Raw genomic sequence first — 24521 nt, 5'->3', positions numbered from 1 at the left:
CTCACAGATGCATCCCTGAGGCCTGGGCACACACAAACACACCCAGGTTATAGCTTTCTTCCTGAGGCTCCAGACTACTAGAACTGGCTCCAACTGGGGAAGCAGAGACCAGAAAGCCTTGAGAGGGCAGGGGAGAGACAGATGCAGGACCTCCAGAGGGAGAGAGGCAAGGGGCTGAGGATTGGATCATTTAACTGGCACCACAAGACTCAGGTACTGTACAAACATTCTCCCCTCACAGGGCTGAGCAGAGGAGTAAGGGGACTAATAGAGAAGCTGAAGAAGCCATAGAGGTCAGGCCGCTGGAAATGCTGGCCCTGAAGCAGAACTCCCTAACTCCAAGCCTTGCTTCAGTCTGGAGCCCCTGTTCCATGCTGGGCCACTGCAGAAGGAACAAAGCCACCTGAGGAGCTCTTCATAGGGTCTCAGTCCAACAACTATGTTGCAGCCACACCTAAATCCAGCCCCTTTTGTAGGGGTGGAGCTTCTTCCATATCGAAACTCCAGTATCGATGGCAAGATTGACTGACAATGTGCACTAAGTCCTGCACAGCATCTCTGGGTGTGTGACCCACATGATATCTGTCCTCAGGTCTCTAGTATGACCAGCAGCAGAGTACAGGGTTCCAGCAGCTGAGAAGGGACCACTGGGTCTTGAGCTTTGGTGTCTTGGTGATAAGGCTGGCTGAGTCCACCGGGGTTCTGGTTCCTGGGCCATCCTGGGGCACCTCAGGTTATCGCTTCCAGCTTGCCTCCTGGTGCCCCCTTCTCCACTGCCCTTCTGGGTTCATACAGGCTAAACCAGCTCCTCTGAAAATACTTGACTCCTTGGGTTTATTGGGGGTTGAGCACTGCGAGAGCAGGCAGTTTGTTCCTGGTAAGAAGAGAACTGGCAACTCTGCTTAGTTCTCCTGGCTCTTTTGGGGGCTGTCCCTGAAGGTTCCCTCCCAGGTCCCAATTTCCTGGACTTGTCCCCTCACAATTGCTCTCCAAATCTCTCAATCTTTCCCAAAGAGGTAGATGTGGTGCTGAGCCCCGTGTTCGCTGGCTGAAACTTCGAAGACATATGCAATACACAGCAAGGTCTCCTGTGTGTCTCGGTTGGTGACCACCTGCAGGAGAGAAGGTGAGGGTCAAAGCTCTGGATAGGGAAGCCATTGGCACCGCCCACTGATGCACTCCACCCGCGGCATCTGCCACACGTCATACCTGCAGTATAGTGAAGTTCTCCAGCACGCTGTTCATCATGTACTTCTCAGGTAAGTGCTTCAGCTTGTGGATAAAGTTGATCATGTACTCACAGAGTGGGGACCGGTGGATGCGGTACAAATAGTGACCATTCTCATAGCGAGCAAACTCTGTCTGTGGACTCCCAGGGGAACAGAGGCTTAGAATCCCTTCAACTCCAGCCCAGGCCCATCCTTGGAGGTTCCTGGATATGAAGACAGGCCTCTCTCCTTTGTCACTTGCAAGACAGGCAGACACTTCTAGGAGAGGAAAACGTAAAGACCCAGAAGTAGCAGCAATGAGATGGGGCAGGAGGACAGGCGTTGCACACTGGGCGGGGTCAGGGTGGGTACCAGCAACTTTGAGATGGAACAGTCAAGGGCATGAACTTCGGTGCTGGATGCTGTTGGCCTAGGAGCTAGAGGGATGACCTGTGGGACGATGACTGCATAGAGACATGGGCACCTTGATACGTTTAATGAAAGTACATCTGAGCCACTGAGTCCTGGCATCTATCTTTAGCACCAAAAGAAACAAACCACAGCACACTTGCACACGTCCACTGCCACTACGGGACTACTCGCCCAAGCAGAGAGCTGTTACATGGGTGGGCCTCAGTGTCGCTAACAGTTATGGAAAGCTTCCTGCCAATTCCAGGATTGTGACCCCAAAGCAAAGGTCCCTTCTAGGACCTGCCTGGCTCCTAGCTTTTGGCATGAGGTGGTTGTCAACCCAGGCAGAGATCACCATCAGTTCAGACCACTGCCAAGAGGTGACCAGATTGGCACTGTGCACAATGTTAAACATTCCACAGAGTCATAGACCTTAGGGTCACAGGTATGCTGGGGTGGAGGCCTTGGTGCCATTTTGTCATTACACAACAGCTTCAGAATGTCACAGCTATTGGAACCAGTGGATAGTGAGGACAACCTGAGGCTCCCTTAGAGATAAGGGGGTCAGCAGGTGTTAACACAACGCTAAACATCCAACAGGAAGTGGGGCTCGAGAAGGTTTACAGAGATCAACACAGGTTTTCTAAACTTGTTCTCACCATCAGGCTGCCTGCCCTGAAGAGAAGCAGGAAATTCTGCCCAAGTGGAAGGTTTCTGTGGCTCTCCACAATTGGAAGGTAAGCTGAGTGTTCTGGGATGGGAGCATCTGAAGACTTTCTTAAGGGAGGGAGGAAGGAAGACAGGGAAGGAGGGTGAGAGGGAGGGAGGGAGGGAAGGGAAGGGAGAGAGGGAGGGAAGAAGTAATGGAAGAAGGAAAAGGGAGGGAGGAAGGAGGGAGAGACGGAGGGACGGAGAGAAGGAGGAAGGAAGGGAGGAAAAGAGAGCTGGAAGGAGGGAGGGAGGGGAGGGAGAGGAGGAGGACTGGGGTTGACTGAGCACATACTCAGTGGTCGAGTACTTGCCTCCCACGCCCAGGCTCTTACAAAAGTCGAAAGAACTAGAGCAAAGGGACTGAAAGTCTCAGTACTTAAGGAGGAAAGAGCAAGAAGCAAACACACCCTGAACACCCATCTCACCTGCCTCTGCCACTAGGGAGCTGTGTGACTGGGAAAGGCCTCTCCTAGATCTCAGCCAGGCTGGCAAAGACACAGATGGATTAGGGAGAAATACTTGGGCTAGCTGGGCCACCCTGCTCTAGAGGATGTGGAGTGCTTCCCAGGAAGGTTTGAAAGGATCCCAGCCAGAAGATTCAGTAAGGGATCAGAGGGGCGGGACAGGCAATTAAATCAGTAACTTATCAGATGCCTCATGCCTAATCCTAAAGATGTACTTCCTTAAAGCCATGGTGTGTGGAAGGGACAGGGAGCCCACCTCTGCCCAGGGCCTCCATTAGTGATCCTGCCCCCAGGAGACCTGTGAAAGGGAGCACACAGACCACCCCTGTTTGCCCTACACCCACTGGGTGGGCTCCTACCTCAACTTTCTCCACCACTTGTTTGCCAAATGAGCAGACCTTAGTAGAGCAGGTAATAATCATGTTTTCCAGGCTCTCATACTGGCTGGAGACTCCATGGAAGGTGCTGCCGTCCTCATCCATGAGGTCTGCCTGCCAGAGACAGAGGAAGGTGTGGTTGATTGCAGGTGTGTCCTAGTGTTCCAAGGACCAGAGAACAGGGCTTTCAAAGAGTGGGGACAGGGGCAGACAAGTAGAGCCAATTGACTTAACTTCATTTTCACCAATATGGAGAATGTGGGATTTTCACAGGGGTTATACATGTTTAGCATAGTACTCTTGGTACATTGTGGCTTGGTAAGGGCCAGTGTCTAAGCAAAGTAAACTGCCTACATACTGGTTTTGTGCTGGTTGGTAGGGAACAGAAGGGATAATTGGAGTGTACTGTCTGTAGGTGCCACTTGTGACTGTGGCACAAGCGTCCAGTGGCTGGATGCATTGAAATCACCTGTCTCCACGTGAACACCCTTTACCAGTGATCTCTAGACAAAGCTGTGAAGCAGTTTACTCTAGGGAAGAAACAGTTCACATTCCATTGTTTGAAAAGTTACTTGCTTTTGTTACTTTTGCTATATATTTTATTTGTATCTAAAGTCTTAGGCAATCTAAGAACAAATGTAAAAGTTAAGATGCAGTAAAAAGTAATTGCTTGGTGTTCCTGGCTCAGTGTGTGAACAAAAGCCTTAAACAAAGACAATTGTAAACAAAATCCCATGTGTTAGGCTTTTTTTCTTCTTTTAGTTTTTTGTTTCAGACTTTTGTGATATTCCTCTTCTGATACTTGCTTAACATGTATGTGCTGTAAAAAATAATTAACATGGAAATAGCTCAAGATGGAGCCTAGCCTTGCTTTAATGTCTCATGCAATTTTCATGAACAATCCAAGCACAATTGTTAAGAACATTTGTATTAAAGTTGTTGTAAGTGGAATAAAAAATTTTATGGATTTTTCAACCACAAAAAAAGAAAAAAATGGGGCTGGAGAGATGGCTCAGTGGTTAAGAGCACCGGACTGCTCTTCCAGAGGTCCTGAGTTCAATTCCCAGCAACCACATGGTGGCTCACAACCATCTGTAAGGAGATCCGATGCCCTCTTCTGGTGTATCTGAGGACAGCTACAGTGTACTTATATATAATAAATGAATAAATCTTTAAAAAAAAAAAGAAAGAAAGAAAAAAATGGGGTCAGGGCTTGGGTACAGCTCAGTGAGAGAACCTTTGGCCTGGAAGGATCAGGAGAGAAGAAAAAACACAATTGGTTCACGGCAGGCATGGGAGAGCCTCTGCTAACCCCGAATTCTGGCTCGGTGCCAGCTTTCTGGTTTGCTTCCAAAACAATGAGAAGTAAGTTCATAACTGCCCACGTGGGCACATTAAATTAATTCTTGGTTGGACAGTATATTAATTACCTTAAGATCGGTGTAACTAAATACTGCAGTCAGCCAAGAGAGGAGGTTTATTTCGCCATCCCAGTCCCTCATTACAGGGTAGGCATGGCAGAATGATTCCATCCAGTACTAGTCGGATAGGATAGTGGCTGTTCACATGGCATGGGACAGGAAGCCAAGGCCGCAAGCCCAAACCAGGAGTGTGTATAACCTTCAAGGGCTTGCCCCTAGAGTCTTATTCTCAGCAGCAAGCCCACACCTCTTAAAAGCTCCATCACCTTAAAATAGAGCCACAGGCTGAGGACTGGGAACTCCAAATGCAAATCTGTGGCAGCCACTCACTGCAGACCCAGAAAGGGTCAAGCCCATGAGTCAGAAGTGCCCAGAGTATAGGCTCTGCAGTGGTAATCTGAGCTATGAGCCCTGCAAAGTCAGAAAGGAGACCACATAGAGCTATAAACCTTACACCATCAGAAAGGAAAACCACACAGTTCCCACCCATCATAAAGCCGAGTAGACATTCCCATGTCAAAGAGACAGCAGGGAGAGCAGCAAGAAGAGACCCGGTGCTGGAAAGAGGCAGACTCAGTGGCTAAGAGAACTTGCTGCTCTCACAGAGAACCTGAGCTCAGCTCCCAGCACCCATGCTATGCACCTCACGCCCTCTTCTGTTCTCTTCCCACCTCCATGGGCACCCATGCACAGGAGCTCACATATACACAGAGGCATGTCCACAAAACCTTTAAAGAAAGATTCTACAGCTCCACGACTGATGTCCAGGGCTTAAGGTGATATCTGAGGTACAAGAGTTTAAGAATTCCAGCCCCCACGGTTCTGTCATTTGCAGCCATGGCCTCTCCCATGAGCTGGCTCTCCTGGGTACCTGCAGCATCCTCTGGTAGACATCTCACATTCCCAACAGTTTCAATGTCCAGAGGCTTCTACTACAACCTAGACCTTCTTCATGCATCAGAGTATCCAACCCTTCCTCACACTGTGCGGCCCCACAGGATTTTTCTCGAACCCTGACATCAGCCTGTGACCCTGTAACTTGTGCCTTCAGCAAACACATAGATAATGGCAAGTTCTACTGCTAACTCAAGAGATAGCTGGGTCCCCACAGACCATGACAAGCCTTCTCTGAGTGCCTGTGAGGCTAAACTGTGAGGAAGCATGGGAGAGCCAAAGGGCAACTTTTGGGTATTGGGTATTGTTCCCTCCTTCTACCGTGTGCATCAATAGGCTTGGAGGCAGGGGCATAAACCAAGTCATCTCACTGACACATCCTTCTGTATTTCAATTACTGAATTCTTTTAAACGTCTGTGACTGTGCGTGTGTGTTTGCGTTTGTGCGTGCGTGCGTGCGTGCGTGCGTGCGTGCGTGCGTGCGTGCGTGTGTGTGTGTGTGTGTGTGTGTGTGTGTAAACATGTATTTGCCTCTCTGGGTTGGTCTGATTTTGTTTGACATGATTTCATGATTTCTAACTCCACCCATTTTCCTAGAAATGACTTACAGAAGTCTGATTCTTCATCTGCTCTTGCTTCCCCAAGGCAAGGTCTTGTTGTTAGGTCTGGCCGCCCTGGAACTCACCATGTAGACCAGCCTGTCCCCTAAGTGCCAACATAAAAGGTGTGAGCTACCACTGCCCGGCAACACCAAACCTCTTTCATTCCTTCATTTTACCTTAAGCAATACAATGGGTTAAAACAAGAACTCAGTGGGGGTTGGGGATTTGGCTCAGTGGTAGAGCGCTTGCCTAGGAGGCACAAGGCCCTGGGTTCCGGCCCTGGGTTCGGTCCCCAGCTCAGGGGGAAAAAAAAAAAAACAAGAACTCAGGGTTTGTTTCTTTGTTTTTTTGCTTGTTCACTTGAGATTCAGTTTCTCTGTGTAGCCCTGGCTGTCATGCATTTTGCTCTGTAGACGAGGGGCTCTCAAGCACTGGGATTTAAGGTGTGTACTACCACTGCCCAGGAGAAGAATGGTTTTTACGTGAGACTTCTTCACTCACCACACAGCACAGAGGGAAATGCCACATGAACCAGAGTGCATGCTGTGAACTGCCTATCCTGGTGCAGGAGTCAGGCACAAGTGACAACCAGTCTTACACCACTAGGTGACACTCAAGTACCAGTTTTCTTTCCTTTGGCACCTATTTCTACAGTGAAATCTTGTGTAAGCTGATAAGGGGATGTTAAGTGTGCTTTAATTAAGATGGCATGGAAGACAGATTACACACACACACAGAGAGACAGAGACAGAGAGACATAGAGAGAGACAGAGAGAGAGAGAAAGAGAGAGAGAAAGAGAGAGAGAGAGAGAGAGAGAGACAGCTGAGAAGGGCTAACCGTCGCCATTTTGGATGAACAGTACTTGTGAGTGAGGACACAGTTATGCACAGAAGGAGAGATATTGTTTGCAGTGTCTGCGTATGCATGGTTTACATGGAGCCATTCAGTAGGAGGAAGGAAAGCAAACAATTCCAGCATCATCCAAGCCAATGCTTAGCCTCTGAGACAAACCGCCCCCTTACTAAACGCTCTCCATTCCCAACCCAGGACAGCGGCAGTCTCCCCCTGTGACAATCATAATGCTGGGAGAAGGAAGGACAGCTGCAGGGTGTGCAGCAAGGCAGGAAGAGCAACCGTGAGTCCTGGAGGATGTGGGTCATCCACGGCTCAAGGTCTTCTTGTGACAAATGAAGTGAGCAGGGACCTGAACCCAGGCAGGCTTTCTCTCACATTCTCTAAGTCGTGTGGGCACCCCGGGAGACCAAGTATGCCAGACTGGCCTGAAAACACAGAGACAGTGTGTGAGCTTAGGTTATGCTGTGACTAGAACAGAGCAGAAATGTTGCCCACCAATCAGCAAGAAGAAAAACATTGTCATGAGTCCGAATGACCTGGAAAGGGACTGAAACCAGAGATATGGTGACAAAACTCAGATGACAGACATGGGGTCACAGGGCTCTGACCAGTGTTACCCTCATCAACCACACCAGACCCTCGTGGTGTCTTTGCTTGAACTAAGATCCTGCTGTGTAGTCCAGGCTGACCCCAACCTTTGTTCCTTTGACTTCAGCCTCCTGAGGACTAGAATTACAGAAGTCATGCACCTAATTTATTATCTTTTGATGATACTTTATTTATATATTAGAAGCCTATATATTATATAATATATATTACATGTATTTTGTCTGTATGTGTGTGGACTTATGTGTGTGTGTGTGTGTGCATAATGTCTTCCAAGCCACCTTCATCACAGCATAATTAGCACTCCTTTGTCAACTTTCACAAAGGTTTTGTGGTGTTGTACTATGTGCATGGTTAAGTCAGAGGACAACTTGCATGAGTAAATTTTCTCCTTCAAATATGTGTGTTCTAGGAGTTGAACTCAAGTCATCAGGCTTAATGGCAAGCACCTTTGCTCACTTAGCCATATTGCTGGCCCTTGTGATAGATATCTTTGAAATCAATTCACTTTTCGTTTTCTTTTTTCTTTTTCTTTTTTTCTTTTTGGTTTTAAGACTGAGTTTCTTGATTTAGTCCTGGCTGTCCTGGAACTCACTCTGTAGATTAGGCTGGCCTTGAACTCAGAAATCCAACTGCCTCGGCCTCTGCTGGGATTCTAGAGTTTGCTGCCCCACCTAGTGACATCAATTCTCTTTATTCCTTATTTACCTTAGCAATGCAATCATGAAAACAAGAACTCTGGCTCCTTTGTTATTTGATTTGGTTGAGACAAGGCTTCTTTGTGTGTTCACGGTTGTCCAGGAACTCACTCTACAGACCAGTCAGTCCTCAGACTCAGACACTAAAGGCACGAGCCACCACACCCAGTTTGTTTATAAGCAAATTAACTGTTAAATAAGATATGTCAGTAGATGTAGTACTTATAAGACATCCCCATGCACCACGCTGGGAAGACCCAACACCAAAGAACCTCTCAGGCCACACACAAAGGCAGCCTGCTCCTGCCTCTGTAGCCCATGCTCATGTGACTTGTTCAGGGGAAGGTCCATGGGGTCAAGAACCCTGCTTTTGACTAATCTTACTCAGTGCCCACACACCAGGCCTGGTACATAGCTATTACACTTCTCAACTCTGGGTGGCGCTGTGACAAAACTCAAGTCCCTCAGTATAATACATATATATTATGTGTACATATATCTTATACAGAAACATATATATACACACATATATACACACATACGTGTGTGTGTATAATGAATACGTATATACTTTACCCCTGAGCTCTAGACCTCAACTTGAACCCTCCGTCTCAAATGGACTCCAACTCTTCATTCACCCCCCACCCTAGGATGCCTTCAAAACACCTATGTGTTGATGGATGAATATCCACTCATAGCCCAGTGCTTCTGGGAACCATGGGGCAGAAAAAGGGGAAAGAAATATTTGTGTATTGTGAAAGGATTTGTAACTGAGAACAAAGTAGGATTAGTGAGATGAAGGGGGGGCACTGTCACCCTGACCTTCCAGGTGGTGGCCCATGCTGGAGGACCCGATTCACGGTACCCCGGCTAGTCCTTGGGCTCCAGGGTCCATCCATCTCCACCACCACCTCACCCGGCAGCTGCAGTCAAGGACAGCTGTCCCTCTCAGTGGCCAGGCTCCTGAATACACCACCCCCTCCATGGGCCCTATTCATAGCTGTTCCATGAGGGTGGGCAGCTCATGGACTGGGCCTGGAACAGGTGTGAGGGATCGGGTGGCTGACAGATGAGCAGACAGCCTTGATTGCCATGTGTCTGAGAGGAATGTCAGGCCCAGAAGGGAGCCATGGAACGGATAATGGAAAGGCCCAGGAAACTGTCCTGTTGCCTAGACCACCCAGTGTGCCCCATGGCATGCCTTCCCCTGACAAGGACAGGCAGCCTAGGATAGTTTTCACCTGGTTCTGGATCATGGGTTTCCATGTTCCAGCCCTCAGTCCAGTGTGCATCCTCTCAGAATTGGGCCTTAACAGCTCCACCCCTTGCCCTGTTGCACCCCGAAGGCATTTTTACTGGAGATAAGCCCAGGCCTGCTGCAGGACAACCACCACAGCGCCTCAGAGTGAGCAGCAACTGCATGGATTCAGAGAGGGCAGCTGCTGCATAGATTCCGGGAAACCCAAGTGGCCCCTACTCTGGGCAGGTTCTCATCAGTGCTCTACACCTGGCAAGCAGACTGAGGAAACAGGGGCCTGGGAAGGAAGGCTGACTATGAGACAGGCAGCAGTTTCTTGCCTGGACCGATTTCCTTCCTATGTGTGTGTACAGTAGACAGAGATAGTAGGAGGGAGCAGGCCAGGGTGCAGGGGACTGCCCATGACTGACCAGATTCTCCCAATTGCCAAATGTGCCCCACTGCATTTTTCTGCCTTTGAGCACCCCCCACATGAGGGCAGACAGTGCCCTGGCCTCTAGCAATCCCTCTCTAATGTCCCCACCTTCCCCAAGGCAGGACAAGATATGGTCTGATCTCCCAGATTGGAGCCCATGAGAATACTGCTAACTTTTAAGAAGGAGAAACAGAGGCACCAAAGCCAACACTCAGTCTAAGATCCAGTTCTCAAAGCAAGTGACTGCCTCTCACTGGAGCCATTGGGCCCCAGAGTCAGCTGCCTGTCACAGGGTGAGGGCTCTCTTAAATCCACTATGCCCCTGTCTAGTCTGTCCTGCCACAGGTCCAAGACCCACTGTGGAGTCTCCCCAGAGTCTGTGTTGCTAACGGGCAATGGTCATATTGGTTTTTTAATACAGCCGTGGCCGAGCATATCTGTAAGGCCTGCCCAGTCAAACTTCTGGCATCCCAACTGCCCCCACTCCTGCTTCTTTCAGTTTCCTTCTAGTCCCCTAAGGGAAGGCGAAAGGGCCGCACAAGACAGCAGAGGGAGTCTCTAGTTTACCTGGGAGACTGCCAACATCTCCTGGGAGGAGGGTTTAGATCTAGAAAATCAAATGACCCAGGTGCTCTCCCCTCAGTCTGTGTGGTCGGTCACAGCTAAGTCTGCCCTCTTTTCTGCTACCAACAGGCATCCCTCGGAGCCTTTCAAACAATCCAGAACTTTCTCCCAGGGCCAAGATGAACACCAAATCTGTGCCTTGGGGCTTTCTGTTTGGGAGGTCGTATTGCCTGACCTTGGAGCCATAATGTTGAGGTCTACAGTCTGGTTCCAGTACTGCAGCAGTCTGGGTTAAGTCTGGTCAAATTGTTTATCCTGACCACATTTCAATGTCTCCTCTGAAGACAAGACTATGAACACACAGATACACCTTTGAAGACGTGGCAAAAGTCACAAATGAGGATCCATGTGACCTGATAGTGTGAATGCTCTTGTGATCTTGCGGTCTTTCCTGAGTATACAGAATGAGAATGGCCACAGGAACAATGGAGACTCAGCCAAAGAAGCAATGTCACTCAGCCCTTGTCTGCACAAGGTGTCCGTTTCTACAGTTCGTGAAACAGGGATCCTAAGATGAACCTCATTTAAAATATATGTGTCAATAAAAACCACTGCCACCAACTGCATCCAGGCTCAACTGCATAGGGCTTACCTGGAATGCTTAGTACAGCAATTGCCTGACATATGCATGGCCCTGGGATCCCTACACCTGGAACTCATATGTACATGCATACATGCATAGATACATAAACACACACATACATATACACATACATACATACATACATACATAAACACATACACACATGCATACATACATACATAAACATACACATACATGCATACATACATAAACACGCATACATACATGCATACATACATAAACACACACATACATACATAAACACACATGCATACATGCATACATGCATACATGCATAAACACACATACGTACATGCATACATTCATACACACATACATATATACACATACACATATATACACATACATACACACATATACATACATACATACATACACATACATACATACACACACATACACACACGCACACACACACACGTATATAAACTACCAGCTAAAAGAAGGCAGGAGCTGGCGAGAAGGACCCCACATAACCCTAAATATGCTTTGTCTTCTAAGGCAGCATACTGATAAACATCCAATCACATCCAAGGGGGCAGCTGGACCAGTGCTGAGAGAACCACTAGTTAACTCACTCTAGAGGAGAGCCCAGGATTCCCCCTAAAAAATTGGAGGCTGCCTGTTTACCACCACCACAACGACGCTAACTGAAACTCACAGCAAAGCTGAGTGAACATTTCCCTGGTTCATCAGAGCAAGGGGCAGCCGTACAAATAATCACACCCAGCGCAGAGCTTAGAAGGGACCCCACAGGGAGCTACGTAGGATTCTTTCCTAATGATAACAGCTAGGATCCCAGTGGCCGTGACCTTGAGGACAGAAACCACATACTGAGGATGGCGAGGAGAGAGGACTCAGGCTACTGGGCTGTTACACAGCAGCCAGACCATCCCCGGAGTCTACCACCAGGCTTCTTCCACATGGACGGAAAACTGTTTTATGCCCCGGTGTTTTGGGCTTTGGAGAATATTCACTCAGAACACCGAACTGATCCAAATTAGAAGACAAAAGAAGCAAGTCTCCAAAAAAAACAGACCAAGCAAATAAACTGGAAAATATAAAAATTGAAATTGAGGAGCTTGCCTTGCAAGAATGAGAGCCTAAATTCAACCCTCCGAATCCACTAAGAAAAGCCAGGCTCAGGGCCACACTTGTAATCCCAGCTGGGGAGGTGCGGGGTGGGGAGGAGAAAGCCCCGGGGCTTTGGCCTAGCCTATTTAGTGACTCCAGGACAACAAGAGACAGACAACACACAAACACATTGATGACTCACACCAATAATCCTGACACTTGGGAGGCTGAGACAGAAGGATCACTACAATTGTGAGGACAGCCTGGGCTACACTGTGACTCACAGGCCAGCCTAGACTATACAGTAAGATTCAGTTTCAACTCCCCTACCAGCTCCCCAGAGAAGGGAAAAGCAAAGAGAATTAGTCAGGAAGTGGGGTAGCATCAACACACTCTAATCTTATAATGAAAGATACCTACCAAGTATGGAGCCGAAGACGGGAAGTAAGACAAGATATAATCCAAAGATCATCAATGTGAAATTGAAAACAGAAAGGGAGGAGGTCTTACAACTTCCAGAGAGGAGAAAAGCAGACCATAAAATTCCCTATGCATAGTGCAGCAGAACGGCACATCAGAAGACAATAGAGCAATGTGCTTACAATTATGGCTACTGTACTTCAGATGAGGTGGTGGAGACTTGTAATCCCAGAACCTGGGAAGCTGAGGTAGAAAGACTGAGTTCTAGATCAGCCTGAGATATATATCAAACCCTATCTCTGTGAGTGTGTGTGTGTGTGTGTGCGAGTGTGTGTGTGTGTGTGTGTGTGTGTGTGTGTGTGTGTGTGTGTGTGTGTGTGTGTGTGCCCACCCCACTGTAGTACCATCCCTGGGCTGGTGGTCCTAAGTGCTATAAAAAGGCAGTCTCAGCAAACCAGTAAGCAGCACTCCTCCATGGCCTCTGCATCAGTTCCAGCCTCCAAGATCCTGCCTTGAGTTCTTGATGTTCATGGATGAGATCTGTAAGCTGTGAGATGAATTGAACCTTTTCTTCCCAGAGTTGCTTTTGGCTGTAGTGTTTTGTCACAGCACTAGAAAATCTAACCTTGGTCTTATGTTTTGTTTTCTTTTTCTCTTAGAACTTTTTACGGCATGTGTTCCAGTCAAATGAGTCGGGTATGGCGATAGGGTACTTACTATGAGATCCCAGAGACTATTTATTGATTCTCCAGAGGAGAGGCTCCGTCCGACAGCCATGTAACTACTAGTTCACTCTGCAGCAGGTAACGGAGGCCCCCAAGATGATCTCCAGGAGGAAGGAGAGACTAATAAGATAGGAGCTTTTCTGGCTGGAGAGATGGCTCAGCGGTTAAGAAAACTGACTGCCCTTCCAGAGGACCTGAGTTCAAATCCCAGTAACCACGTGGTGGCTCACAACCATCTGTAATGGGATCTGATGCTCTCTTCTGGTGTGTCTGAAGACAGATACAGTGTACTCATATAAATAAAAAAAAATAAATCTTTAAAGATAGGAGCTTTTCTAATGCTAGGAGCATTTGAAAAAGAACAGAAAAACAAAACATTTCTTTGCAGTTTTATATCATAGTTCTCATGGAACAATCTGTAAAAATTTAAGAATAACTTCCTTTAAAATACCCAGTTTACAAAAACAAATCCATTTACATATAGGAAAAAGAAAAGTAAGTAATAAAGGAAACGTAGTCAGAATATTGTCTTCAGTTCTTTGGTGACCAATTGTACACTGTCAAACAAAACGCAAACATGGCGTGGCTTTTGCTCAAGGATATATGACTCGCTCTATGGGAGGAGACTAGGGTGATGGGAAGTGATGTGAAACAGACCTTTATTCTATTAGAAACTAAACCTATGATGCCTTAGTTATGACATCAAAGTACAGCAACATAAATGTTTACTAACACAGGATATAAAACCTAAAGGAAGATTACAGTTTACCACTCCGGGACTTAGGAAGGAATCAGCATAAGAGTTGGATGCTTTCCTTTATTAAAGACTCTTGGAATTAATAAACACTCATTTAAGAAGGTCAATGGAGTGCTACATAGCATAATGGTAGAGCAAGCGCTATATCACCAACACACACACACACACACACACACACACACAACACACACAGCCTATGTTCCATCCATATTAATTAAGCCCTAGAATTTAATTTAAGGACCATCTGCTTAAGTCACTGCTGTTTTTTTTTTTCTATTACTCTGTCTCCTGTACCTTTCTCCAAACTTCCCTTCTCCTTTTTCCCGTTTCTACTCAGCTAGGGAGGAAATGGCCTTCCTCCTCCGCCTAGCAGATCCTGCCTACATCAAATCCAGGTCCAGACACCATCCTGCTTGGAGAACCAACTATTTCTGCAATCACAGGGAAAAAGTACACTGTAAGGTAAGGCCCCGGGTCTCTACTACGGCACTAGAGTCTTCTGCTGAGAGCCAGGAGCTGGCTTAGCTGTAGGGAGGCTGGGACGGGCGTTCCTAGGCAGGGATGGAAGCCACCTAGGATACTGTACACACCTTCACTGTCAACACATTCTTTCCAGGAGAGACTCCCAGGTTACCAAGAGGCTTAGGAGCAAATTAGACTGGGACGGACAGAAGTTAAAAGAGGAGCCAGCCAGTAGGGATGTGGTGCAGCTCAAAGGGAGAACACTTGTCTACCAAGGTTGAGATCCTGGGCTCCAACCCCAGTACCACAAAATTAAAACACAAGCGAGTAAGTAGAGGGTGTTCCAGCACTGCAAACTAACTATCTAAGGAAAGCACCTGGGTGTTCTAGGCCCTGGAAAAGACTCCAGACTCCTGATCTCAGAGTAGAGCATGCTGTGGTCTGGCTCTGCATACCCAACATCCACAGAGGGATGGGTAGAGTAGCAAAAGCCATGCCTGTAGACAGGACTGCTTGAGACAGACAAGGGTCTTATGGGTGACCTGGGCTGCACCAGGAGACATCCTTAGCCACACTCTTCTTTTCCCAGCTCTGCCCAGCCCAATAGGATTCACAGATGAGCAATGGAGAACTAGATGGGGACCAGCATCAGGTCCAGAACCAACAGGTCCATGCGGATTCTCCTCCCAACCCTGTGACACCTCTCAGTCTTTCCCAGCACTACTACCTTCTTAATCCCCCCAGTTCCTGACCAGGACCCTGCTACAGCCAGCATCAGAAAAGAGCCTCTTGAGCTGGGGCAGGATTCGGGAAGCATAGCTTAGTATGCTAGAGGCACTGCCATCCATCCCCAGAATAGAAAGAAACGGGAACGAGGAAAGGAGGAAGAAAGAATGAAAACAAAGGCCTCTGCCCACCCGCATAGCTCTGTGGCCTCGTCGTCACATTCTGACACCCGGCTTCCACAAGCAGTGGCCTCCTGTGTGTGCTCCCTCCCAGTGCCCCCACCCTACCCCGTGGCCTCCTACACTCTCTTTCCCGCTTTCCTCACCACCTTGATGTACTGAATGAGGGGAAGAGAGGCCCAGGGCTTACCCAGAACTTCACAAGGAAGAAGGCATTAGAGGGCCCCCGTTCAAATAGCTCCTTGAGGCCCCCCTTCTTCTCTGGGAACTTGTCATAGATCTGGCGGATGTCCACGGTTTCGAGGTAGGGGTCACTGTAGCTCGGGCTCGACTGGCTGATGTGCACGAACAGGTGTTTGCTATACTGTGGACAGAAGAACAATCTGAGAGTGATACCCAAAGGGTAGGGTAGAGAGACAGCCTAACTGCCTACTGTACTTACAACCTGAGGCAAATAACTTTACCTCTCCAAGCGGACCTCAGTTTCCTCATTTAGGAAGGGGAGGTGCGATGGTTTGTATATGCTCGGCCCAGGGAGTGGCACTTTTAGAAGGTATAGCCTTGTTGGAGTAGTTGTGTCACTCTGGGTGTGGACTTTAAGACCCTCCCTCATCCTAGCTGCCTAGAAGCCAGTCTTCCACCAGCAGCCTCCAGATGAAGATGTAGAACTCTCAGCTCCTCCTGCACCATGCCAGCCTGGAGGCTGCCATGTTCCTGCCTTGATGATAACAGACTGAACCTCTGAGCCTGTAAGCCAGCCCCAGTTAAATGCTATCCTTGTAAGAGTTGCCTTGGTCATGGTATCTGTTCACAGCAGTAAAACTCTAACTAAGCCAGGAGGCAAGGGTTAGGGGTTCCCCAGCACTACCTGCTAGACAAGCTGGGTCAGGGGTAACTGCTGTACCCTGCTATTGTCTCAGATGATATGGATTCCACGCTTGAGGCATCCTAGCTTCCCCTGTGCCCCTCAGAGCTAAGAAGTGGAGGGTGGGGGAGGGGCGGGGTTGGGAGGAAAGGACACTAGAATAAGAGGAGAAATAAGAGATGGGGGATTCGCCTGAGAGAACAGAAGCCAGGAAGGCGTGAGGTTGAGATATACAGAACGCAAGGGAAAGAATGGAGTAAAGAAGTGGGGGGGGGGGGGGGGTTGGGGATTTAGCTCAGCGGAAGAGCGCTTGCCTAGCGAGCGCAAAAATGAATTAGTTTTAAAATTAAAAAAATTTTAATTTTTTAAAAAAAAAAAAAAAAAAAAAAAGAAGTGGGGGGGGGGGGAAGGGGATGACACACAGGACAGTGAGGGGAGAAGAAAGAATGAGGACTCTATTAAGACCTAAGGGAGAGGGGAAAGAAAGGGAAGGAAGCCAGAGGAGGTAGGGAGGGTGGAAGGTGAGGTCTTCTGTGGGGGTAGGACTTCCAGGGTTGAGAATTCATTTAATAAGGTGTGTATTAGGGGACCTACTATGTGGGCAGGGTCTCCATTGACAGGGGCATATATATAGCAGAGAGAAAGAAGCTGCAGGATTCTAGGGCTTTCTTTAAGGACAAGGCCTATGGAATTGGTGACTTACTCTGAGCCTGCAAGACCAGGGCGTCACAATGGTGACAGGACCCCTGGGATTAAGATGGTCTCTCTTGGGAGTTTGACAGTTGGACATGGGAGGGACTTACTGTGTCAGGATCTTGCTGGCGCTCCAGGAAAGCGGAGAACTCCAACATCCAGAGCTTGGAGCTGGCTATGCTGCGGCCTTGCCATGGAGGAGCTGGCGGTGCAGAGGGTGAAGGGGTGGGTCCTACAGGAGACTCAAAGCCTACATGAAGGGAGAGTAACACATGGAGCCTGCCCCTCCTTGTCCTCCCTGCTTGTATTATCAGTGGCAGGGCAGAGCCTGTGCCTGATCCAGCTCGGTGGACCAGGCCCATGCTCAAGGCTGACAGATTCTCAACAGCCCAGGCTGCCTGAAAGCAGTTAGGGCAGGCAGGATTCTTTTTTTTTTTTTTTTTTTTTTCTTTTTTTTCGGGCTGGGGACGAACCCAGGGCCTTCTAGGCAAGCGCTCTACCACTGAGCTAAATCCCCAACCCGGCAGGCAGGATTCTTGCCCTAGGGTGATTTCTAGTCCAAGTAGGAAGACAGCCAGCTGAAGCAAACAGCACAGTAACTCAGAGGCCCTAGAAGCAGAATCCATTTCCTGGAGAGCATTGGTTTCTAAGAAATGAACGCAGATCTAGGTAGTGTTGATGAAGTGTACCCCCAGCACCACAGAAGACTTCTCGATGCCCCTGAGGCCAATCAGGAAGATGAGGTTTAAAAAAGGTGTGAGGTAGCAGGGCAGTGGTAGCCCGCACCTTTGATCCCAGCCCTCAGGAGGCAGAGACAGGCAGATCTGTGTGAGTTCAAAGCCAGCCTGGTCTACAGAGCTGAAAGAGAGACAGTGGGGAGTGGGGGCCAGTGGGGGGTGGGAGGGATGAGCGTCGAGATGGAGGGGGGTGTGCTCTAAGCTGGAACCAGCAAAGGCAAGTGTGGGAGGGCTGGGAGCCAGCTGAGGGACTCTGGAAAGCCACCCTTTAAAGAGCTTTTTGGATTGTGGGAAATAAGGCTCTGTAGTGGGGCAGGGATGCTGGGGAACAGGATGGATTCTATTCCCAAGTCAAGGAAAGCCACTGGCTGAGTTAAACTTTGGCTGAGAAACGGTCGACTTTGCAAATTTTTTCCCCTGGTAATACGAGGAATGGAACCCTGCCTGGAGCAAGCACTTCGAACCAAAAAATTTCCTGAAAAGCAGCTGTGTCTGGCTGGGAACAAAAAACTCCTGGAGGGAGTTTCTGTGTCTACAGAGACGGACAGGCCAACTGGGGCGTCAGAACAGTGGAGAGACGGGAATTTAACATCTCAGAGGCTAATGACTTTATTCAGGGCTGGTTGTGGTCTTCTTGAACAGCCGTTCCTTACCCCGCTCTGTATCTGAACTAACACCACATGATAGTAATTAGAAACCTCCCAGAAGTTATTAACTTAGCAGAGCACTAGTTTCTGCCATTCCGAGAGCTAAGAGTAGCAGCACAGAGCATTTTAGACCTATAGAATATCTCCCTGAATCTTGTTGTACCTGCATACGCTGGTGGATCCACCAGAGTAGTTCAAGGTTGTCTTGATCCATGACTTTCTTTGTTCAGTAAAAAAATCTAAAACCCCGTGAACCCGTTTCCACGTTGGAACATGGAATTTGGGGTAACCTAAATCTGTGTTCCCAGGCTATGGTCTCTCGTAACAGATCCAGCATAAACCATCCTTTATTCCATTTAGGATGGGAGCTGTGGTTTTGATGCTGTTAGCACTCCAAGCAAGCCTGCCATTGCTGGGCAGATGTTCATTCCTTCATTGTGACGGAAGGGTGGCACAGAGGGAGACACAGTAGAGGCAAGGTCTTCATGACCCACGCTTTCCTTCTGGGAGTCTGGTGACCTCTAGCACCCTGGGCAGAAGCAGTGGACACAGCGCAGTGTAAACAAAAGAAAGAAGATCCCACAAGGATACTCAGATACGTGTGTCCGAGTACAAGCAGTACAGGCAGTGATGTAGACAGAGGTCCACAGAGCCCTGGCTGGGCAAGCAGTGGGCGCCTAACCTGGGTGGGGACAGGTAAGAGGATCCAAAGGCCAGGAGGAGCAGTCTAGCCACAGCCCAGAGGCAGAGCAGGGAGCACAGTGGACAGGACCAGGGAGCAGAGTAAGCTGAGTCTCAGGAGTCCAGCAGATCTACTGCAGAGCTCAGAGCTCACCGTTAAGGAACCACGGTGCCGGGAAGCATCTTAAGGCCAGAAATAACATGGCGAGAGATGCTTTGGGAATCACAGGGACCAGTGAAGAGGCGACTGCAGTAATCTGGGCAAGAGTTAGGTGGATCTGAGTGCAGACTGCATCAGCATGGACAGAGGAGAGAGAACAGGAAAGAGGACAGGGACATGAGGACTGGACCCAACTCAGAGATGCTCCGTATAGGGGTGAAGGAAGCAGTGAGTGGGCACCACGGGTGCCAGGAAAGCCTGAGGGGACACAACCAGAGTGGCACAGCTGGTCACCCTTCCAGGAAGGCTGAAAACCGTGGCCTGGACTGCAGTGTGGAAAGGGTGAGGAAGCTTCCTGAGAAGGTAGGGGCTAAAGCCTGGGGAAGGGCACAAACCAGCAAGCTGCTTAGGTATCAATGTACTCTCCAGGCATCAGGGTCTCCTGTGCTAGGGAAGGGTTAGGCTCAGAATCCAGTGCCCCACAGCTCCCAACTGAGAAGCAGTAGATAGCATTCCAAGGGGAAAGTCCGTAGAGCCAGCACACGAGCACCTCCTTCCAGTTCTGTGTCCCAGCCAGCCCTGAGCACAACAGGCAAGTACAGCATCTGGCGTCACCCCAGAACACCATGGGACACCCATGAGGCATGGCTGCAGCATGCCAGCTAGAGGCAAGAAACGTGGTAGAGCCAGAAAACTGGGATGCATGATCTGAACACGTGACAGCATGACATCTAGCAGTGATAGGAACAGGACTGGGGTGTCGGGGACCTGGGACCTGAGGCAGGAGGCAGAGGGTGTGACATAGGGAATCTACCTACCTGGCAGAGGCAGCGGAGGCTGGACAGCGTAGGTGTTTTGAGAGAAAGGTTTCACACTGCAGGAGAAAGGAGAAAGGAGGCATCAGGCTCTGGGAAGAGCTCTGGCAGCCTTAGACCTTAGAAGGCATTGGTTTCCAGCACCCTCCCCTGCCGACTCTCCCAGGCTTTGTGTCTGAGTTAGAGAAGCAATAGATCAGGCAATCCACCTCACATCCTCTCTTGGGCCAACCCGACGCTTCCTTGGGTATCAAGCTTTAACTCCGCCTACACCCCCGTATGAACCAAGATAGAGCATCTCGGTAAATGGCACTCTCAGAGTGGTCATTGCAGATTGAGCAGAGCTATAGGCTGATCTCCCACTGTAGCCCATGTCCCCCTGCCCCATCTCCTCTAGCTAGACTGTTTCCTAAAATTCTGGGTTCAAAACCAGTACAGGGAGTGGGGGGTAGGAACGCAAACCATACTCACTCATGGGAGGGTCCAGGTTGGCCTGGCAAAGCTCCTTGCCAAAACTGTGGAGGCAAAAAGAAAAGACTCAGCACAGCCGTGTGGTGGACGGGGCCAGAGCCCACGAGGAGCATGGGAAGAATCCATGAGGGAGAGACCATGCAGGCCTCCAGGTGGAAAAGGCAGAAGAAGGGTAGCTCCAGCAGTGGGAGGAAGACAAGCTGATACCTCTGCTGACCGGGCTGATGCTAACAGGCAGCAGCCACACCTAGGTATGTTTTTCTCTAGGCTCCATGGGGAAAGCCAAGCCTGCTGACCAGGCACTTTCTCCCTCCCATCAGGGGGTCACAGGGCTCCAAGCATGTTTGGCTCTGAGGTCCTAGAGCCAAGAAGTCTACTGAGGGGCTCAGTGGTAGAGCGTGTGCTTAGCTTGCTCTCGAGGTGTGTTCCCATCTCGAATGCAAAAAAGAATGATTTAATCCAAGTGTCTACCATGATCATTTTATGTCCCATCTATTTAATATCCCAACTAAGATTCTCTCAGACTCTGTATGCGATACGGTGACGGAAAGACCTGTGGAATTCAAGACCTATTCCCTTCCCCACCTGTGAGGATAGTGCAAGTGGGGCATCTTAAAAACCCATTCAGGCTGTATGACAAGCTTGGGAAGGAGGACCGTTTCTGGAACAATCTAAAAAGCATGGCAGCACGGACACAGCTCGGAGACTGGTTGTTAGGCCGACAAAGTTGAAATGTGAGCACAGATTTGTCCCTAGACATCAGCTCTCCAAACGGAACAGTCACTCTTGGGATGCAGAGCAGGAGGAGAGACAGGAAGGACGGTGGGTATTGAGGACACCGCACTGCTCCATCAAAGCCTTGGGATTCAGCTCCCATCCGTCTGCTTCCTCAACTGTAAATTAAGCCAATTCTCATTGGGCAGCTCATGGAGGCAGCCTCTTGCCTCTCTCTCTCTCTCTGATGGCCTGCTGTGTTACTGTTGCCTGCTGTGTTACTGTGGCCTGCTGTGTTACTGTGGCCTGCTGTGTTACTGTGGCCTGCTGTGTTACTGTTGCCTGCTGTGTTACCGTGGCCTGCTGTGTTACTGTTGCCTGCTGTGTTACTGCTGCTGTTACTGTGGCCTGCTGTGTTACTGTTGCCTGCTGTGTTACTGTTGCCTGCTGTGTTACTGTGGCCTGCTGTGTTACTGTGGCCTGCTGTGTTACTGTGGCCTGCTGTGTTACTGTGGCCTGCTGTGTTACTGTGGCCTGCTGTGTTACTGTGGCCTGCTGTGTTACTGTGGCCTGCTGTGTTACTGTGGCCTGCTGTGTTACTGTGGCCTGCTGTGTTACTGTGGCCTGCTGTGTTACTGTGGCCTGCTGTGTTACTGTGGCCTGCTGTGTTACTGTGGCCTGCTGTGTTACTGTGGCCTGCTGTGTTACTGTTGCCTGCTGTGTTACTGTTGCCTGCTGTGTTACTGTTGCCTGCTGTGTTACTGTTGCCTGCTGTGTTACTGTTGCCTGCTGTGTTACTGTTGCCTGCTGTGTTACTGTGGCCTGCTGTGTTACTGTGGCCTGCTGTGTTACTGTTGCCTGCTGTGTTACTGTTGCCTGCTGTGTTACTGTGGCCTGCTGTGTTACTGTGGCCTGCTGTGTTACTGTTGCCTGCTGTGTTACTGTGGCCTGCTGTGTTACTGTTGCCTGCTGTGTTACTGTTGCCTGCTGTGTTCCTGTGGCCTGCTGTGTTACTGTGGCCTGCTGTGTTACTGTTGCCTGCTGTGTTACTGTGGCCTGCTGTGTTACTGTGGCCTGCTGTGTTACTGTGGCCTGCTGTGTTACTGTTGCCTGCTGTGTTACTGTTGCCTGCTGTGTTACTGTGGCCTGCTGTGTTACTGTGGCCTGCTGTGTTACTGTGGCCTGCTGTGTTACTGTGGCCTGCTGTGTTACTGTTGCCTGCTGTGTTACTGTGGCCTGCTGTGTTACTGTGGCCTGCTGTGTTACTGTGGCCTGCTGTGTTACTGTTGCCTGCTGTGTTACTGTTGCCTGCTGTGTTACTGTTGCCTGCTGTGTTACCGTGGCCTGCTGTGTTACTGTGGCCTGCTGTGTTACTGTTGCCTGCTGTGTTACTGTGGCCTGCTGTGTTACTGTGGCCTGCTGTGTTACTGTGGCCTGCTGTGTTACTGTGGCCTGCTGTGTTACTGTGGCCTGCTGTGTTACTGTGGCCTGCTGTGTTACTGTGGCCTGCTGTGTTACTGTGGCCTGCTGTGTTACTGTGGCCTGCTGTGTTACTGTGGCCTGCTGTGTTACCGTGGCCTGCTGTGTTACGTTGCCTGCTGTGTTACCGTGGCCTGCTGTGTTACGTGGCCTGCTGTGTTACCGTGGCCTGCTGTGTTACCGTGGCCTGCTGTGTTACCGTGGCCTGCTGTGTTACCGTGGCCTGCTGTGTTACTGTGGCCTGCTGTGTTACTGTGGCCTGCTGTGTTACTGTGGCCTGCTGTGTTACTGTGGCCTGCTGTGTTACTGTTGCCTGCTGTGTTACTGTTGCCTGCTGTGTTACTGTGGCCTGCTGTGTTACTGTGGCCTGCTGTGTTACTGTGGCCTGCTGTGTTACTGTGGCCTGCTGTGTTACTGTGGCCTGCTGTGTTACTGTGGCCTGCTGTGTTACTGTGGCCTGCTGTGTTACTGTTGCCTGCTGTGTTACTGTTGCCTGCTGTGTTACTGTTGCCTGCTGTGTTACTGTTGCCTGCTGTGTTACTGTTACTGGCCTGCTGTGTTACTGTTGCCTGCTGTGTTACTGTTGCCTGCTGTGTTACTGTTGCCTGCTGTGTTACTGTGGCCTGCTGTGTTACTGTGGCCTGCTGTGTTACTGTGGCCTGCTGTGTTACTGTGGCCTGCTGTGTTACTGTGGCCTGCTGTGTTACTGTGGCCTGCTGTGTTACTGTGGCCTGCTGTGTTACTGTGGCCTGCTGTGTTACTGTTGCCTGCTGTGTTACTGTGGCCTGCTGTGTTACTGTGGCCTGCTGTGTTACTGTGGCCTGCTGTTGCCTGCTGTGTTACTGTTGCCTGCTGTGTTACTGTGGCCTGCTGTGTTACTGCTGCCTGCTGTGTTACTGTGGCCTGCTGTGTTACTGTTGCCTGCTGCGTTACCGTGGCCTGCTGTTTTAATGTGGCCTGCTGTGTTACTGTGGCCTGCTGTGTTACTGTGGTGTTACTGTGGCCTGCCTGCTGTGTTACTGTGGCCTGCTGTGTTACTGTGGCCTGCTGTGTTACTGTTGCCTGCTGTGTTACTGTTGCCTGCTGTGTTACTGTTGCCTGCTGTGTTACTGTTGCCTGCTGTGTTACTGTTGCCTGCTGTGTTACTGTTGCCTGCTGTGTTACTGTTGCCTGCTGTGTTACTGTAGCCTGCTGTGTTACTGTTGCCTGCTGTGTTACTGTTGCCTGCTGTGTTACTGTTGCCTGCTGTGTTACTGTGGCCTGCTGTGTTACTGTTGCCTGCTGTGTTACTGTGGCCTGCTGTGTTACTGTGGCCTGCTGTGTTACTGTTGCCTGCTGTGTTACTGTGGCCTGCTGTGTTACTGTGGCCTGCTGTGTTACTGTTGCCTGCTGTGTTACTGTGGCCTGCTGTGTTACTGTGGCCTGCTGTGTTACTGTGGCCTGCTGTGTTACTGTTGCCTGCTGTGTTACTGTTGCCTGCTGTGTTACTGTGGCCTGCTGTGTTACTGCTGCCTGCTGTGTTACTGTGGCCTGCTGTGTTACTGTGGCCTGCTGTGTTACTGTTGCCTGCTGTGTTACTGTTGCCTGCTGTGTTACTGTTGCCTGCCTGCTGTGTGTTACTGTTGCCTGCTGTGTTACTGTGGCCTGCTGTGTTACTGTTGCCTGCTGTGTTACCGTGGCCTGCTGTGTTACCGTGGCCTGCTGTGTTACCGTGGCCTGCTGTGTTACCGTGGCCTGCTGTGTTACCGTGGCCTGCTGTGTTACTGT

At 49.6% G+C, this 24521-nt stretch overlaps 1 protein-coding gene across 1 annotated transcript in view; it reads right to left on the bottom strand.

Moving 5' to 3' along the window:
- Window positions 1–24521, bottom strand: part of Tead4 (TEA domain transcription factor 4) — a 104872-nt gene that overhangs the window by 25446 nt on the left and 54905 nt on the right. The window contains exons 6-9 of the mRNA XM_032905599.1: window positions 20562–20605; window positions 20094–20149; window positions 17161–17300; window positions 15683–15856 (exon numbers count right to left, since the gene is read on the bottom strand). Of these exons, the coding sequence (XP_032761490.1) occupies window positions 15683–15856; window positions 17161–17300; window positions 20094–20149; window positions 20562–20605 (414 nt within the window). The remainder of the gene's footprint in view (window positions 1–15682; window positions 15857–17160; window positions 17301–20093; window positions 20150–20561; window positions 20606–24521) is intronic.

The sequence above is a fragment of the Rattus rattus genome, chromosome 6, assembly GCF_011064425.1.
Source record: "Rattus rattus isolate New Zealand chromosome 6, Rrattus_CSIRO_v1, whole genome shotgun sequence".
NCBI lineage: Eukaryota > Metazoa > Chordata > Mammalia > Rodentia > Muridae > Rattus > Rattus rattus.
Note: the sequence above shows the minus strand (reverse complement) of the source record. Positions and strands in the feature narration are given on the sequence as shown.